Source organism: Molothrus aeneus, chromosome Z (assembly GCF_037042795.1).
Source record: "Molothrus aeneus isolate 106 chromosome Z, BPBGC_Maene_1.0, whole genome shotgun sequence".
Lineage (NCBI taxonomy): Eukaryota > Metazoa > Chordata > Aves > Passeriformes > Icteridae > Molothrus > Molothrus aeneus.
The window spans coordinates 6,976,488-6,995,757 of NC_089680.1; the positions used below are offsets into that span (position 1 = coordinate 6,976,488).

The 19,270-nt window shown below is 45.5% G+C and overlaps 1 protein-coding gene across 1 annotated transcript; it reads right to left on the reverse strand.

The window, feature by feature from the left end:
• Positions 1-6,496: 6,496 nt before the first annotated feature.
• On the reverse strand, positions 6,497-11,807 carry LOC136569202 (phospholipase A2 inhibitor NAI-like). The gene is made up of 5 exons (XM_066569548.1): positions 11,714-11,807; positions 10,565-10,681; positions 8,931-9,080; positions 8,662-8,802; positions 6,497-6,879 (listed from the first exon to the last, which is right to left on the reverse strand). The coding sequence occupies exons 1-5, from the start codon at positions 11,760-11,762 to the stop codon at positions 6,650-6,652; spliced, it is 687 nt and encodes a 228-aa protein (XP_066425645.1). The 5' UTR covers positions 11,763-11,807; the 3' UTR covers positions 6,497-6,649.
• Between the last annotated feature and the right edge of the window lie 7,463 nt (positions 11,808-19,270).

Sequence of the window (19,270 nt, forward strand, 5' to 3'; positions counted from 1 at the left end):
AAAACCAGCCTTCCTTTCTCTGACACTTTTCTGCAGGTTGTGTTGAGGTATCAGAGAGCTGAAAAGCTGAGCTGGTGTGGGTTTAGAGGTTTTGTGGCAGTGCAGCTCAGCCAGGGAGGGTTGGCTCCTGAGCTGGAACTTGGGCAGCAGAAAATCTCAATGCAGGGGAAGGAAGAGCCTGTGCCAGAAATAGCTGCAAGGCTCCAGCATGTCCCACAGACCACCAGGCAGACACAATCTTCCTCTAAATATCCTAAAAGGGTGGGTGAGCAGTTCCTCATGTGCTGCAGATGGGCTGCAGAGAGAGGAACTGCCCAACCAGCACAGATGGAGGTATGGGAGAGCATGGATATGTACCCTGAATGTGCGTCACAGAGCCCAGTAAATTCTGATTCCCCACCAGTCCTTCCCCTTCTCCTGCTCAGAGCTGTCCTAAAGAGCTTGAAGGTCTCCCTCTGCACAGTCTGAGTCACCATTGTTGTTGTTTAACTAGCCTTGAAACACCAACATTTCTTCATGAAAAAGGATTGAGAAAGACGTATACCAGATGCCCAGCTTGGTTTTGGTCCAGACTGTCTGGATTTTCTGCAGGGGCTGATCATCAACCATGAAGATGCAAACAGGGAGTTTCCACAGCTGCCTCTGACAGCTTACCCCTCAACCTTTCCCACCAGGCAGAGGGAACAGAGCCCACAGGTGCACAAAACTGGAAGGAAGAGAAGCTGGAAATGGGGAATGATAGTGATTAATTACTTGATAACACCTTCATGGTGTTGGTCAGTGACCAGGTCTTCTTGCCAGGTACAGCAGAAGTAGACACAGCACTCCATTATATGGTTTAGTGGGTGTGGTGGTGTTCAGTTCAGAAGTTGGACTTGATGGTCTTCAGGGGCTTTTCCAGCCTTTATGACTCTGTGATTTATAATTCCATGTCTTTTTTATTTCCCACAGGTCCTTAGTGTCTTAAGCACCATGTGCCTTCAGTCTGGGGCCATTCATGATCTGTGGTACTTGTTAGCAGTTTTGGCAGTTTATAGCAAATCTAGCACATAATTGGCATCATGATCATCACTTCCTGTAATCTGAAGGATCTCGTAACACTGTAATTAATTTCTTACAGAGTCCCTTTTGCCATCATGCAAACAATGACAATTTCATCTCCCATTTTAGGAGAAAAACAGTTTCCCACGCTCATGTCTGCAAGTTTTCTGAGTCACCCATAGAGGTTTGAGAGCACAGGACAGATAAAAAAAGCCACAGCTACAGTCCCAGACCAACCAGTCTGAATCACACTTTTCAAAAACTTCCATCCAGCAAAGCTGTGTGTCAAACCACTGTCACTGTATGTGGGTACTCAGTCATGGCCTGTGCAATATAATAAAGAAAAAGGAGGAGGGAATTGGACAATTAAAACATCTTAAACCCATTCTTTTACAGACACATTGCGTGGGAACTTAACCACTTATGAAAAGCCTGACTTCCTAGGTATACCCTGAGCCTCTCACTAATTCTGTGGCTCAACACCCTGTAACACTATCTGCCACCCCTCCAGAGCTCCTGCACCAAGGCCAGATTTCCAATCAGACTTTTTGCACAGGCTGTGACAAGCTATTTCCCAAATTGCATCAGCCTCTGAATCCAACCAGCCCTATGAGATGGGTCCTCATCTGGGCCCCACAAAATGTTTTGTAGTTTCCTAAATTTGGAACCTCGCAGCTCCCTTTGGCCTGCACAGAGCCCAATACCCACAACAAACTCCTCCTTTGGGAATCATCTGCCAAAAGTTTTCAGGTTTTTCCCTAGCAGGCCACACCATTTGCAGCAGAATCCTGCTTGGAAAGAGTATGATATTCCCTACCAGATTCTTCTGAGGATAAAATCTCAATCCATCACTGCATAACACAAGTTTGTGGGTAAGATGCTCAAGAGTTTATTCCCTGAATGTGAAACCTGACATGAGGTGTGACCATGGGATGCAATGCAAAAGAAACTTTCCATTCCTGCTATCTGTGACATCTGAAAACCAAACAACTGTGTCAGCAGTGGCAGCACCCAGATGTCCAGCCTCCTGCACATCAGCTCTTGCCCTAGCAACTGGTAAACCTTACAAGTATGCTTGGAGTGATTTATTACATGATTCCAAGTTAGGTGCAGGGGTAAATTTTGTTTTCATTCACTCACACACATGAGAGAACTCAGTGATCCTAGAGGTCTTTTCCAACCTAAATAATTCTCTGATCCTAAGACAGTCTGCCATAGTTAAGATATGTATAGGGAAGGACAGATGCTTCTTCCACGTGTCAGCAATAGAAGCAGATACTAAATGCTGTTCTTCACATTTGCAACCCAGAGAGGGGAAAATATTGTGAAAATTTGGGAATAGGAGGTTTTCATCCAGTAGAAGTGTCCAAGGAGTTAGGACAGGCTTTGACATGGGGTTATCCTACGCCTGACCTGTGGAGCATTTGCTCTCTGTGCCACAGAGCTTTAAGGTAAAATATGTTCTCGAAGGAAAATATATCACTCTGGACCTGGGATCCTTCCCACCCCACACTTTGTGTCTGGAGTGGAAGTGCCTCTGCCAGTGGTGGATCTCACAGTGCAAAAGGGAGTGTGTAGTTCAGTTAGAAGCTGATCTCCAAGAGCAGTGCTGACTCAGTCATCCTGGGAATTTAATATGTGTTCAGATGTAGACCTTTGCTGAAGCCCAGATTTGGTCAGATTGCTGAAAACCCACCTATCCTTTCCTGAAAGAGCTGGAAAAAATTGTCTCTGGTATGCAGCAGGACACGTGTCCCTGTCTGCAATAAAGCCTTCTTGTTCACTCCCTGTTTGTCTTCACTTTGCCTTTGAAGTGAGACCCCCAAAATACCCACATAACCTGCTAGCCCAAGGTACTGGAAAAGCTTCCTCATGGGAAACATAGTACTTATATTAAACAAAAATTTTTAAATGGAAACAATTTTGCATTCCTCTGCAAATACAACCCCAGACCAAGCTCTGGTCAGATAAACTGGATTCTGGTGTTCTGAGCTCCAGGTGTGAAACAACTGGGGGCAGGAATGCTTCCCAAAATGTGAGAAAAAAAGAGAAAAACCATTCCCAGCCAGATATGCTGGGAAGGAGGAGCCAAGGGATTTTAGTGTCTGATAAGAACTGTCTTGCATGATGCATGGCTGCACAGAGATGTAGCCCCTTCTCCCTGACTTCTCCCCCTCTGATCCTTTCCAGTCCACCCACCAAGCTCAGGGCTGTGTCCCCACCTTCCCTCTACCCTACAAAATCACCAGCCTCTTGAGCAAAATTCTTGCATATCCATCTTCCTGTTTCAGATCTGCCATGAGTTTTCTGTCTGCCAGCAGGCTTTCTGGCTGGCTCAGCATGTTGGGAAAGAAAAACTTCAGAGAAGAGAGAGGGAATGGCAGGACATGGTCAATTTTCCACTGTCTGGGAAGCCAGGACAGTGGTCTGAGCCCTCTTGGCAGTACAAAAGGGGAGATAAAGGCTGTTGATGACATGGTGGGTGTTGAGGGTAAGGAAGGCAGCTCCAGCCATGCAGAGCTGTGAGTGTCTGTGCCTCTGGTGGCTGAAGTATCTGCAGGATCTAAGGGAGGATCTGGTATTAACATGTCTGCATGTGTGCGTCTGTGTGGGAGTAGGGTTTGTATATATTATAACCAGAAGCTGCAGATTGAAACAACCCATTTTGGTGTCTAAGGCCTGGTTCACAGCCCATTTAAATCATCAGGAGTCCTTCCACTTACAGTGGTGGATTTTGGCCACATCTCTCCTTGCCCTTCCCCAACATGCCTATGGCCTCAAGGGCTGCTCCTTGCTGCATATCCTCAATTTAACCCTGTGAGCAGTGGGGCTTCCCATGTTTCCCAGAGTGGCAACTTTACAGGGGATCTCTGGACATGCCTCCCCCTCTGCTGTCACACCCTGCACTTACTGAGAGGCAAGTGCTGCTCATTCATCTCTCCTTCCTCAAGATACCGAGATGACTCTGTTTGAATGGTTTAGTAAATTGGCGTCACCAGGGTTTTTTTTTTCCAACTTTTGTTTGGCTTTTATCTGAACACACTTCAGCATCATCTCCCTCCTCAGAAGCCAGAAGTTGAAGTCAGAAAGGCTCACCATCCTATCACCTTCACCCACTCTATCATGTTTCCCCCAGCTCTGCCTGAACTGTGTTTAACTTGTCTGCACCCATTTCTGAAAGGTCTTCATTCTAGGTCCCAGACATCAAAAGCTGATGATCCTTTGGTCTGATGGCTGCATTCTGTGCACAGTGATGGTGTTGCTTCCTCTCCTTTGGTTTTGTCAGGTTATTGCTGCACTCCTGTGTATAAAGGAGCCCTTTAAGGTCTTATCAATTCCACATAAGTGTGGTAATAGCCTGTAAAGAAAGCACATCCCTGCCTTTTGTTTTTCAGTAAAATCACATGATTATGCTCCTGAAGACTTTCACTGAAAGCCATTTTATTTCATGTTTTCCATTTGTAACAACATTTTAAAATGTGGATGTTAGCACAGGACCAAGCACAAGACTATCAGTCATAAAGATGCAGGGTTGTTTCCACTCATCACTCCATCATTTATACAGCCACAGATTGCAACAGCTTTGTTTGCCACAGCTTTGTTTGCCACAACATTGAGTTGGAGGTCAAAATTAAGCTGCTTCTGCTTTCTGCACCACAAACCCTCATCAGAAGTATTGCTGTCTCTGCTCTCCTCCTTGTCCTTCCCAAAATACCACCCCAGCACCATGGCTCTCTGGATGTGTATCACCCAAGTCTTGACCAGGCCAAACAGATCCATTTAGCTTTTCCATCCTGATAACATCACAGGCTGGAGTGGAATGAGCAGAAAGGGAAGGGCTGAGCCATCGAAGCAGATCGAGGTCTGCCACGTGGGTGCCAGGGACAGTAATGTAATGTTCCACGTGAGCGTGCAGGAGATGTGTTCAGGGATAATGTACTTACACAGATAGAGAATTTTTTTAATTCCAGGATTTTATCAGATCTGGAAAAATGCTGAATGAGTGGGTCGCTGCAATATCAGTGTATGGCTACACTATGATGAGGGAGCCGTGTTCCTTCTCTAACATCCACTGTAATTGTACAGCCTCTGCAAATAATTAACTGAGTCTAACCAGACTCTTTTGCCTGCATTGAATCTGTATTATCAGTTCACTCCCTACCTCAAAAATTAATTTTCACTCTCAGACCCACACCCCTTTATTATAACAGATAATGTGACATTTTATCCCAAATAATTTGGTGGGAATACCAGAAAGAAAGGAGTTTCAGCCTGTTTGGGAAGAAGGGGAAAGTCAGGGGAGACAAAAACTGCAAGAACATTCGGTCCCCATGCTGCAAGTTATAAGCTGATCACGTATACATTCATGCATACACATGTAGGCGTAGTCATCTCACTACTGCCACGTGTTGTGGTCTGGTTTCAGCAGCCAAGACTTTCCTAGCACTGAGCAAGGAGATAAAATTGCATTGCTTGATCCCTGGAACCCTGTGCCCAAAACGTGTGCTTGCCCTGCTGAACTGGGGCTTTTAGGGGCAGATACAACCATGAAATTTTCTTCATAGTCCTATAGTCTGCTCCAAACTGGGCTGTTCATCTGGGAGCAGACACACAGGGAGATGCTGAATTTTGCTAACACCCCTCCACTTTATACCTCAGCATCTCTCAGAGCTCTCAGCACTCCATCCTTTAGCCCACAGCCAGTACTAACTCCCAGGTATGGCAATGCTGCCTGACGAGGGGTTTTTCTTCAGTGCCTTTGTGTGACACCAACCCAAGGATACCCATGAGGCAAGAGATGGTTGGGGCAGAATAGCCAGGGGGTGGCAAATGTAGAAGTGGGAAGGCTACACAAGCTGTGGGTGTAGTTCAGCCAACAAGGAGGAAATAAGAATTGAGCTGAAGTCTCCCATTAGTTGGACTCCCAGCAGTCTGTCACCGCGGAAAGATACCTAAATTAGAAGTTCCCAGCATAAGCATTTATTCCAGATAATCATGAAACTTAAGACTAAATGTTTGTCTGGTAAGACAACTTCTTGCCAGGTGCAGGTTGCTTACTGCAGTGTCTTGTACTCTGAAGCAAATACTCTTCGTGGCCCAGGGCCAGAAGCAGTCCTTTGAGCTGAGAGACTCCTCCCGCTTGGACAAACAAGATACAAGGGTTGGAAAAAGGGGAAAGTGACATTTCTACTTGGAATGAACCTCTCAGGAACTCATGTCCAGTCCTTTTCAGAGCCTGGAAAAGTGGTTTTTGTAAGTTGCCACTTATACTGAGATAACGCTTGTAGACTCTAGCGCTGGCTTGAGAGCACCCAATTCCTGTGAAGGGTTTGAAGACTTTGCACAGTCTCATATGGTCTCAGTATGGACAAAGCACTGAGAGAATGCAACACAAAACCAACCACAATTGAACTGATGAAGGCTTAAATGAGATTAAATCAACAAGGAAACAAAAGAAGTGTAAGTGCTGTCTTTATTCCGTGAAAATATAAAAGAGCTAATCTGAAAATAAAATCCCCATGCAGAAGAAGCTACAGCAAAAAGGACTAAGTTGCAAACCACTGCTGGGGTTTGCTGTGGGTTTTGCTCAACCCAGCACTAGTGAGAGTCAGAAAAGTACCTTCTCCAGGATGAATCCTGATAGGACAGGAAGGAAGATCATGTGTGGAGGGGCACTCCCAGCACTGTACACTACGCTGTACATGGCAGAAGCTGGTCTGCATTGGAACCGTTTCAGCTTTATGTCCATCATCCCCAGGCTGTTTTTTCCATCTCCTACCATGGTGCATTCAGAAATGGTGGTGCAACCCTTCATGGCGGCTTTCAGAGACAGTCCACCTGTGCAGGGGAAATAGAAGAAATGCATGGCACGTGTCAGGGGATCCAATCCCCAACATTAATCCTACCCTGGCCAGTGCAGTCCCCATTTCCAACCTAAGAACTACCAATTCATTATGTCCAGTTGGTTCCAAACCCACCAGCACTGTCTGTTCCCATCCCCTGAACAAAGCTGAGGAAACAGCAAGGCCACCTTGGTTTCCTTGAAATACAAGTAATTTAAGGTTTGTCTTCTTTCTTTCTGCTAAATAAATATGACTTTTAAAAATTCTAAGCATTTAAATTTAAAAAGTGAAAATGTTTTAAGTAGTTCCCTTTCTCATGTCTAAAGATTCTCCTGCCCAAACTTTGGCTTCCTAAAGAAACCAGAGCTGTGTAGCAGTACACCAGGTATTCATTGTCTCCTTCTCCCTCATGACATTCAAACTGGATGATTTTCTCTAAGTCACATTTGACATGGAGTTGAGAAGTCTCAGTGACAAGATGGCCTGAGCCATTTATTAAGAGGAATTAATTCTCAAAGTCTTTATAAGATTTTAGCCAAACCAAGAGAGAAACTTACTGACAGGCCCACTGAAACCTGAACTTGTCCTTTGCCACCACTGGAGCATTTACAAGAGGAGATCTGAGCAGGTGCTGAGTGCCTAACTCCCCATTCAGATATTCTTGCTCCTGTTGCTTGCTTTTGCTAGTGTTGTTCATGTGTCTCTGCTATACAGATTATGGAGCTCTGGAATACTTTGTTGGATTATTTTGTCTCAGTTTATCACACTGCACAGGCCTTCCCCATTCACAGTGGCTGATCAATCAAGTTAAGACAAGCTGGGAGGATTTTTTATTTCAGTCGTACACTGAATTAATTTTGCCACTCTATTTTCATTGCTGTGACTATGAAAATTCTTATTTTCCTTCATGTTGTCTCTGTGAAATATGATCTAATTCAGGGTTTGGACAGCACATTGAAAGTCTATAGGAAGGACCTTCAGGCATCACATCATCACCTAGCAATATTATCAACTCAAAGGAACTTCATCCATAACCATATACAAGATAATTGTTTTTCAGTCTGCTTCTACAGCTGGTTGCTGCCCTTTATTTCCATGAGTTTTTTCCTGCCTGCTGGAGCACAGGTGTGCCATGAGAGGTGGAAGTCTTTTACCTGCAGCTGGGGTGGAAAGGAAAGTGACCAGAAAAATTGCTGTCTACTTTCCTCTGTCTAATTACAGGACCTGAGGTGGGAAAAAGACTTCTGATGGAGCTGTTCAAAGGCTGGACTTCAAGGCAGGAGACCTGTCCCTTTCCTCATGCAGAAGCACCACTGCAACTGTGTCTTGTCCCACATGACTGGTATTACCCCATGGGAAAAGCAATGTTTCTGCAAAGCTCCATCTGAACTTCCACTGAGCTGGCAACTGGCTCACATCCAGACTCATCTTCATACATCCTAGCTAGGCCCAGCAGTTCAGGGGCTTGGTCAAGTTTGTTACACACCCAGGTACCAGATTGCCCCAAGAAACCAGTTCCACTCTAGATCTCAGTTATGCCATGCTATGAAGAATTCCAGCAATTATCCATGCATGACTGGGAAGAAGGAAAGGAAAACAATGCCTGCCCTTTGATGAGCTCGAAGTTTTCAGTTTTCAGCTTTAAGTTCCTTATATCTTCCTCTTTTTTTTATTTCACACCTTTTGCCCGTTCTTATCTCAGTAGTGCTTTATCTTAGACCAGTTTCAGCCATTTTACCAAGAAGATGAAAAACAGCCCCAAATGATAGGTGGTTACCTGCATTCATTAACCCAGCAAGGTCAACGCATTGGTCTTCAGATCCAGTGCAGTTTACAACTTCATTGCCACACTGAAAGGAGTCCACGCTGTAGCAGGCAGGACACTGGTATCCATTGGGCACGTCATTATCTGGTGGCACTGGAATGAAAGGCAGGGGCTGTAGCTGGTTTCAGTAAGGGAATGAGAGGAATAACACAGGTGATGGCCTCACCATGGGATGGATCAGACAGAGAGGGGATGGGCTATAAGGAAAATAAAGAGTTTACATGACACAGAGGTGGTCCGACAGTCATCGCCCGTGCAGCAAACCAAGTGGCTCTTTGCTTTCACCTTCCCATAGTTCACAGTGACAGGACCAAGGTTGCAGACATGGGATGGCAGGCAGGACTTGATGGATGAAGAGATGGCCATACCCCCTGTCATGAAGCAGAAGGCAATGCCAAGTCGTTCAACACAAAGTAACTCACTTCCCCGCCTGGTAGTTCATGTACCATCTTCTAGGCAGCTGTCCCAGGGCCTAAGAGGGACCCCTGAGCCCCCTGAGAAGCATCACCAGTGAGCCAGGACACTGCAGTGATGATGGTGTGACACATGCCTCTGACCCATAGCACAGGCTTGCTCAGCCTGTGTAAAATCTGCAGAGTGCACAGTCCATCCCAGCCACAAGCATCCTGACATGGTCAATTCTGGTCTACCCCTTCAGCCAAGCCCAGAAGGTGTAAAGGGGAGCAGAACAGCTAAACTGAGTGTGCTTGAAGGAGGAAAGGTGGGTGCAGCAGCAGAAGAAGGCAGGCACTGGAGCTGCCAGCACCAAAGCTGGTAGGATATGAGCCAGACTCCAGTTTAAAGGCAACAATCACATCACTAAGACTGGGCGACGACTGAGGCCTTGCCTCTAACACAACCGAGTGTCCAGCTGTGCTAGGGCTCAGCACCAGCTATGACTTATCAGCTACAGGGACATGGTTACTGGTTGATAACATTTCCTCTGACGACAAGGTGAAAGAGCTGGGGTTGTTCAGCCTGGAGAAGGGCAGGCTCCTCTAGTGACCTCATAGAAACTTCCAGTGCCTAAAGGAGCTACAAGAGAGCTGGAGAGGGGCTTTTGACCAGGACACGAACTAATAGGGCTGGCAGGAATGGCATCAGACTAAAAGAAGGTAGATTAAGATTAGATATTAAGAAGAAATTCTAGACAATGAGGGTGGTGAGACACTGGGACAAGCTGCCAGGGGAAGCTGTGGGTGTCTCCCATCTCTGGCAGTGTTTAAGATGGGGCTCTAAGCAACTTGGTCTACTGGAAGGTCTCCCTGCCCAGGGCAGGGTGTTTGAAACTAGATGATCTTCAAGGTTTCTTCCAACCTAAACTGATTGATGATGATGATGATGATGATGATGATGATGATGATGATGATGATGATGATGATGATTACTATGATAAGGTGATAGCTCAGCCCTGGTGGCACTGCATGATTGCATGGCGTCCCCATCCCTGCTTGAGGACAGGCAAGCTTCTCTCTCCACACATCACTGGTGCATCCCCAGTACTGGGTGTCAGTACCTTAGTGTAAGTCATGGTTCAGCCTCCCAACTTCCTGACTCAACTACTCACCTTCACCAGAATTAAAAGCCAATGTCTCCCCCCACTATGAGGTTTTGGTCCTTCCCTCCACAACTAAGACCCAAACCCTCCCAGTAGAAAACTGCTTCTCAAAATAGAAGAATAAAGAGCTTTTCCTATCCCAGACTATCCTGAACTCTGGGTGATCTGTCAGTAAAAGAAAAATGAACTGGTTATCCAAGGATGGACCATACTACCAGTGACAGAAGCAGGGAGAGAAAGGCAAGTCCCCAAGCCAGCCCCCCTCTGAAAGCCACACTGGCTTAGAGGATGTCTCACCTATTAGGACTTCATGCAGAATAATGCCACAAGTGTCCTCACCACCAGTGCAGGTTTTCACGGGGCCAGAGCAGCTTTTTCCCATGCTGTGACATACCTCACACTGAAGGCAGGTCCCTGGGGAGAGGAGGACACATTCCTGAGCAGCAGTCATAAGGAATCTCACTTCCTCTTTCACTGATGTTTGATTTCAGCATTGATCAGCACTTTTCACATTTCTCTTCCCTTATGTTTCATTGTGCAATCTGTGCTGGGCTTTTCCAGAGTTGCTGACAACAGCAGCCCTACAAACCTCTTCATCCTGGCAGGCACTTAGGTGTTCCTGGATTCACAGACCCCAGATTCTCTCTTTGTAGAGAATAAGGGCACCTGAGTGGCTGGGGAACAAGAGCTGCCAGCAGGTACTGGCTGTGCTCTGTACAAACTGCAGGCTTTCTCTGTAAGCATTATCTCTTCGTATATCTCTTTGTAGGGATTAGGGGAAACCACTTCACCAGATACCTGCTGGAACACTTTAAGCTGACCAGAATGTCAGATACTCTTCAGGAAACACTTGGAAAGGAATAGCCTGTATTTCAACAGAGAGCAAACAGGATCTCTGCCATGACACACACCCACAGAGTCCAGCATGTCGCTGAACAGGTCCAGGGCATGTGTCACCTCCCTAAACCCAGGTGCCAACTAAGGCACCTTGCAGTGGCCATGCCATCTGCTGTGACCCAAGTCCTCCAAGACAGCTGTGCATTTCTGGAGCAGAGCTGAAGGACAGCTGAGATGACATTGCGTCCAAAATGTCACACAGCCCTGGACGTGAGTAAAATAAATGAGCTTGGAGATCGATTCAGCTTACCAAAGGTCTGGCTGCCTCAGGGTAACCTGAGTCACTCTGGTGCCTGTTCTGGCTGTACCACCAGTGAGCACCACACAAAATCAGACTGCGAGCTCACATTGTAAATGCCAGCACACTCATCTGCACATTGGCTCATAGGACCAGAGATCCCCCAAGACCAGTCACCCTCACCCCTCTGCAGTGCTAATCCCCCAAGATGAGGAGGGTTCATGGCTCAGATGGCAGCAATTGCCTCGCACACTCCATTCCCAGACCTCTTTCATGTCTCACAACTCCACAGGTCCCAGTGAAAAACTCACCTGGGTCCAGGAAAGCCAGGAGGAAGCTGAGTCCAAGGGATACCCTCATGCTGATGGGACGCAAGCACAGGGAGCTGCCAAGTCTCACCCAACAAAGCACTGTGTGCCACAAGGGCTTTTTAAACTGGGAGGAAAGGGGGTGTTTTAGGGAAGTAGAGGTTGGGGAAGTTTTCTGAACAATATATTGCTGGGCAGTAACACCAGTGTTTGCTTTTTCTTTTAAAGCATAGGTTTTGCCTTTTTATTGTCATGAGTGATGCTGTTTGGTTTTCCCCTGTTTGGAGCGTGCATCCTGTGGGGTAAGACTGGCTTTCCTGGTGATACTAGGTTTGTCTCTGGTAAAGACTTTGAACAATGTTCAGCCTCCACCATCCATATGGATGATGGAGAGGAAACCATTTGAAAACCCCTACTGTGCTCTCACTGTCAGGCCCAAAGAAACAAAGTACAGCCAGGAGCAGCCAGGAAATTCCCCTGTTGAGTTTTTGATGGCTGGTTTCCCATTTTGTCATTCCTATCATAGAGTCAGGAGCTCTCATGCTCACAGTACAGCGGGAAAGCAGCAGTGCCAAAGCAGTGAAATTCCTCTCCAAGCTACAGTGCAACTTCAGTTTGCAAAGTGACTGCCAAAGCACAGCTTGGAGCAGGCTCAGTCAAGGGTTCCCAGGGCTGAATACGTCAGAGCAGAAAAGCCAGTACTCCAGGGTTTGTGTTTTGATATAAAACACTTGGCAGTTGATAAGGAAGTCTCCTATTGTCCTTCTGGGCTTTAAATTAAACCAAGTCAGCATAGAGAAATTATGGATGCAAGACAGCCTGGTCCCAGATCAGGTAAGGTTATAGCAGTTTTCCATGCCCTGGCATCTCATGATGGGCTAATGACAAGTGGCAATGACCAACTTGCCATTGGCCCACAGGCTCCCTGCCTCATGGGCAGGTTTTATCAGGATGTGCTGCCTCACTGAAACCACACCCTGCTCTGAAGATATCCTCTTGTCCTGCACCATATTGGACACAGACCCTCCAGGACTTTTTGCATTGACAGATGGGAAGAATTGAAGTGCCCTCATGCTCCTTTCCCATTTGAGACTAACCTCTTCAAAGAACAGTTGTCTTTTGACATTCCCCAATATACTGAGTAGTCCAGTGGGACCACTTTCTTAGCTAAGCCCACAACGCTGTAAGAATGGGAATCACACTGGGTAAGAGCCTTGGTCCCCCATTGTCCATAAAGGTGATATCACAAGGAAACCAGGGAGAATTATATCTTCACCCAGAAATTCTTTTTCAGCTCAGAAATGGTCTCATGCTGCAGTAGATCTGTTAAAATTAAATCAAAGCAGCCTGTTCAGGATTAAAATTAATTGGTCTTAAACCAATTAATTTTAATCCAATTCTTATTGGTCTTAAACCTCACAAAGAATAAAATCATGTCCCCAGGCAGGCAGGGGTACGTAGATTGGGGTGATTCTGCCATTTGACTAAATATGGGACTGCAGATACAGATAGGAAGATGAGAAGATGTGACTGCCTCTGGTGATTTTAATTTCATGCCCTTTCATTTAAGATGATTAGTGAAGTGCTTGGGGGCTTTCCCTGAACAATATGAGCACACTAGTCTCACTGAATCATACAGAACTCACCTGTTTCCCACCTCTCAGGGAGGGAGGATATGAAGCTGCAGCCTTTTCATGTGCTCTTTTAGAGATGAAATCAAGCACAGCAAAGAGGAGGCACCATCCACAGCAATAGGAGACCTGGAAAATAAGACTTATTAGAGAAGATGAAAACAAATGTGATCAGGGGACTCCCAGTCACATCATATAGGTCTACAGGAAAACAGGGCTGGATAGGAAAAACTGTCATGGGGGGTTTACATTAGCTATTGGGGGAATTTTCAAACAGTGACAATAGTGAAGATGATTGCCTGGGAAGGTGTGGATCCTCCATCCTGGGTGGCTTGGAAAAACAGACTAGACCAGTATTTATTAGGGGATTCGATAAGTTGATAGGATCCTGCTCCAGGGCTGAGAGATGGATTAGATGCTCTCTCTCAAGATTCTTTCTAAATTGGTTCTTGTATTTTAATTTCATGGTGTGTATGAAGTGCCTGTCGCCTGCAGTGTGTCCATGTTTCCAGAAGGAGAGAAGGATGATAACACAGCAGTCACATCTTCAGGGAGGTGAGACAGAGGCTGGGGAGGTCAGAGAAATCTGTGAGACAAGATAAGTTAAAAATCTAACCCTGAAAATAGCTTTGGTAGGAAGGGGAGATGAAAAGGGACAAAATGAAAAGGAAGATCATTCTATGATCAGCAGAAGTAAGACATTCATCTAGATGCTAGAGCATCTAAAAAATATATGTGATTTTGTCCTGCAGAGTTGTAGCAGAAAATTCCAATGGGTTTCATAAAATCAGAGAATCATTTGGGTTGGAAAAGACCTTTAAGAACATTGAGTCCAGCCATCAATACAATAGTGCAAACCCTACCAATAAACCATGTTTCTAAATGAAATATCTACATATCTTTTAAGCACCTCCAGGGATGGTGATGCCACAACTTCCCTGGGCAGCCTCTTCCAGTGCTTGAACACACTTTCTTTGAAGAAATTTTCTTAATATCCAATATAAATCTCTCATGCCACAACCTAATGCTATTTTCTGTCATTCCAAGAGCCCAAACATAAAGGTATCTCTTCAAAGCATGAAAATAATATATCAGATTTACATCAAAGCTGAGTACCCAGGTCAGAAAGCTCTGAAAAATAAATCAAAGTGACAAAATTGTGACAAAGAAGGTAAAGGTTAGAAAGAACTGAGGTTAACAGTTCCTGTAGGAGATGCTGAATGAAAGCCTTGCACAGTCCTAACTGGCGTTCAAAGGGAGGATTCCTAAGGGAGAATTATAATGTTGGCTTTAAAAAAGAAGAAATGAGGTCAGAGCTAAGGATAAACCCTCTGATGGTGAGATCAGCTGGGGCCAAGAGGAGCACCCTCTTCCTGTGATGAAACACTTGAGAAGGAACCAGGAGGAGAGGATGTGTCTGGGTGAAGAGCGAATCCAACAGAGCCCTGGACCCAGGCAAGCACAGAGTGGCTGCCAGCCCTCGTCCCTCACAGTCACTGCAGCACTGTGACAAGGGCTCCCCTCCCAGCAGCCCAGAGCCAGCAAAGCCCTTTCTGCAATGGCAGACAAATTGGTGGTCAGGATGAAGCCCTGTACACAAGGCTGGGGTGCTCAGCTGCATCCAAAGGGTCACCCAGAGTACTGGCGGCCACAGCAGTACTCTTACACAGCAGTACCCCTTACCCACATTACCAGGACATAGATCCTGAAAAAGGCTGGAGGGACCATCACCATAGCCATTTTTAACCACAATGTGTCTCCTTTTCTTCTTCTCTTTAGAAGACAGTGCTAACTTTCCAGCCTCACTGGGCTAACATTTGGGCTATGCTAACATGGGGCTGTCTGTGACTCCAACAGCTCTAATACCTCCAGTGAAAGAACATTCCTGAGTAATACCTCCAGTAAAGGAGCAGTGTTCCAAAAGCCCAGGCACGGGTTCTGTGGGAGCAGTAGAGCAAAGGTGTCTCCTTACCTCTGCTTAACCATGATGCAAGAAGACAGAACCACAATGTATTATGGCATTTCAATGGTGAAGTCATCCAGCCCATAAAAAAAGCTGGAGAAGAAGCCTCAAATCAACCCATTTTCTGAGCTGATTCCTATTTCTCCAGAACAGAGACTGACAAAAACTGTCTGGTTAACCAGGCAAGGAAACAACACAACAACTCCAACCATTCCATGCAGGGGTTAGCGCATCCCAAAGCAGGAATCTCACCATGTGCTTGCTGACTATGGGCTGAGGAAGTTTTCACAGAATCACAAAATGGTTTGGGTTGAAAGGGGCCTTAAGGACCATCCAGTTCCAACCCCCTCTCACCTTCCAGTAGACCAGGTCAATTTGACAGTCATTTGTCTTAGCTGTGACTGCACAAATAAATGAGCCAGCCAAGGGGTAGGTCAGTATAAGTCTAATTGTCATTCCTGATATGGAGTTTCCCAAGGTATCCCCCCAGCTGTGCTCCCCCCAGTGCTTCACCAAATAACTCTAGGCCAGAAAGAAGGGGATTTTATTGCCTCTCCACACCTACTGCTGATGTGGAGTCAGTGCTTGAACCAGGACCTGGGGAGGGAAGGCTGGTGGCACCCAGATGGTTCAAGGGAGCAGAGTCACACCCATGGGAGTCAGAGAACCACGAGTTTGTCAGGAAGGAAATTACTGTGTGTCTGGAAGAGCAGCATTCCTGTAATAGGGTGCCAATTTTCATACACTGCTTTTCCATGTGGACTTTACATGGCATGGTGCCAGTGTCAGGTCCCCGGTGGCTGCACTGAGCCTTCTCCTTGCATCTCTTCCCAGACAGAGGCTCTTTCCCTCTTCCAGCCAGTGCTGGATCTGCCTTTCTTAAAAATACCCTTCAGTGTTCACTTTCCAGCCAGCCAGGTCAGTCCTTTACAGTGAGAGCTCCTGTTGGCAAAGAACTTGTGAACCAGGGAAGAGAAGCTGAAGGTTAGAATTAATATTAATGTAATAACAAAATACTGCTTCCTAAATGCTTTCTTCTGTGGCTAAAAAATATGGTAGTTAGCATGTTATTGCACCTGTGCAGCAATACTCATGAGAAAATACACAGAATCAAATTGCTGAACATTATCAAATCATGAAACTTCCTCTTTCGAGAGATCAAGACATTTAAAGGAGTGCAAGGGACATTTTATTTTACCTTTGACACTATGCCATTTATGCCATTAACATTGCTGAATTGTTGGCACCCTGACCAGTAGTAACCTTCTCAGCTGGAATAATCGCCAGGGAATCCAACTGTTTTCAAATATCCTGAAGGAAAATAAATTTGCACGCACATTAGTGTGTTCAATGAACTCCCTGTTCCAGCATGAGTCATCAGCAATGTCATCTTTGAGCATTCAAGAAAACAGCAACTGTTTAATCCATCGGATGATGTAGAAAGTACATCCTTATTAGATATTCACACCTTTTATTAGACATTCATATTTCAACCTCCTCTTTGGTGAACTTCTCCAATGTGCAACTTTACCAGCAGCAGAGCTCGTTCACTGAGAGAGTTTCAGGCTGGCAGCTGAGGCAGATCAGTTTAGCAGTTTTAACTGGTATATCAAGCCAAAGTTAATGCTGCATGATCTGGTATAAAAAAAACAATGAATACATAGATGATCTCTTTTAATACAATATTAATATCCACACATTATATTTATGGTTCATGGGAGTGGTTAGGAATCTCAAAATGGAAGAGAAAGTCAGCATTTCAGGAATCATGTCTCAGTGGGCTCTCAAGTAACCTGGATCTGCTCTTGTCTCTTGAAAAAGTGGCCTAACCACAATCCCCTGGCAATTTGATTTAATGTGTTCAGATGGCTTTGTTTGCTCCTGCTTTATGCACAAAAAGTCTCCCATATAGCTGGAGCTGATAATGAAAGTCCCAGGTCCTGGGAACGCAATGGACAAGTGGCAGCCTCCTACATCCCACTGGAATTTGTGAAAGAATTAGTGAGAACAGTGGGAACCTATACATTTCTTTTAAAAGCCTAATTTTGTGGGGGGAAAAAGGGAGCCAGCCAAAGACAACCTGGTGATGAGGCATTGATACACTGCAGGTGCTAAGCTGATCTGGGGGATTTTGGAGGACAAAGATCCATTCAGCCACTCATCTACTTCCTTCTGGCTGTCCACTGCACCCATCTGCAGAGCTCTGGCATGGAAACCCTCCTTAAAACAGACTACATACTTGGAAACAGGAGATGTGAATTGGCAAAGGCATTAATTTTTGCCCTGGACTGCATTTTTTTCTGAAAAAATATCACTCTATCAGTTTTCCACCCTCTCTTCGTCTTCAGTCGATTACTAACCAAGTCTCACCGACAGGAAAAAAGATTTTATTATGAAAAGCAGGAGTCACAAGTGAGTAAAACTTGCCTTGGAAATGGACAGGTGCAGCCAAATCAAGAAAAATAAAAGTAAATTGTTACTGCTAGGCTTGAGACAAAAGGCTATGCTGTGGCTACAAACTCTGCACATAGTGGGAAATATTTGAAAGCAGGCATTTCTTTGAACCTTTACACAGATGCAGACTGTCTGTTTTACACTGGAGATCTTTGAAGTGTGAAGATCCAGACAACCTCATTTACCACTTTTTCTTAAGCTGAAGTGATCTGCAACTAAATGAACCCTCCTTACAATTTTTCACATTCCATCTCTTAGTAGTATGATGTTACTCCATCGATGCCATCCTTTTCTGTTGCAGGACTTTTCCTGAGTCTGGTGAAGTCATCCAGCCCATAAAAAAAGCTATAGAAGAAAACTCAAATCCATCCCTTTTCTGAGCTGATTCCTAGTTCTCCAGAACAGAGAGACCTAGGCTTATGCACACATCATCCCCAGTGACCCCAGGTGTTACATGCTTTTCAGCATCAATTTCTGTCTCCTCTTGCCAAGCCTTTTTTGTGAAGCATCACACATTGATAAGGAAGAACCTGGAAACACATGCCCTGCTGCACAAGGAGATATGCTTTCCAAGTGATGCTCATCTTTCCCATCCCTTTCCAGTCCAACATTATTCATTGATTGATATTCATCATAAAATATAGGTATTCCCAAATAAGTATGACAGCACTAAGAAGATCATGTTAGCTTAAAGCCTGCATTGGTCTGGGCATTTTTATATCATCAGTTACTTTCAGAAAGCAAAATCTGTTGTTGGATTTGTCTGGTTGTTCTTTCATTCCCTCACACATTCATGAGGAAATGCATCCATGGCACTGGGCAAGGCAAGCCTCCAGGCAAAGCAACTGTTCGACAAGTTGTAGTACTGTGGATGTTCCAAACGGAAATAGAGTAGTTTTAGATAAGATATTACAAAAAAACCCCATATCTTTACTGTGAGGGTAGTGAGGCACTGGAACAGGTTTTCCAGAGAAGCTGTAGAAGCCCGTGCCTGCAAGAATTCAGGACTAGACTGGATGAAGCTCTGAGCAACCTGGTTTAGTGAAACGTATCCCTGCCCATGGCAGAGGAGTTGGAGCAAGATGATATCTCTAAGGTCCCTTCAATGCAAACCATTCTGTGATTCTGCATTCAAATATTACCGCAAAAATCAAATAAATATCCAGAAACAGCCAACAGTGAATGACAGGGGTAGAGATCCAAGCAAAACTCCAGAGCACTCAGCATGGAGGTGCCTGGGGTAGCTGAGCACCAGCTGGAAGAGCTCATGGCACAGCACCATGTGGAGACATGGGTTCAGGTCCCTTGAGCAGGCTGGGTGTGGGGTGCCACGCTGGCCTCCAGCATCCAGAGCAAAAGGAGCTGTCCAGTGTGGCATGGAGGTGCTCACACAGCTGCCTCCCACCTGGTTTCACCAGTGATGGGAGAGCTCTGAAACCAGTGTCAGATGCTGTTGGCCCGTGTCCAGAGCTGTGTGTGCTACAAGACAAATGACCTGGGTATTGCACAGGT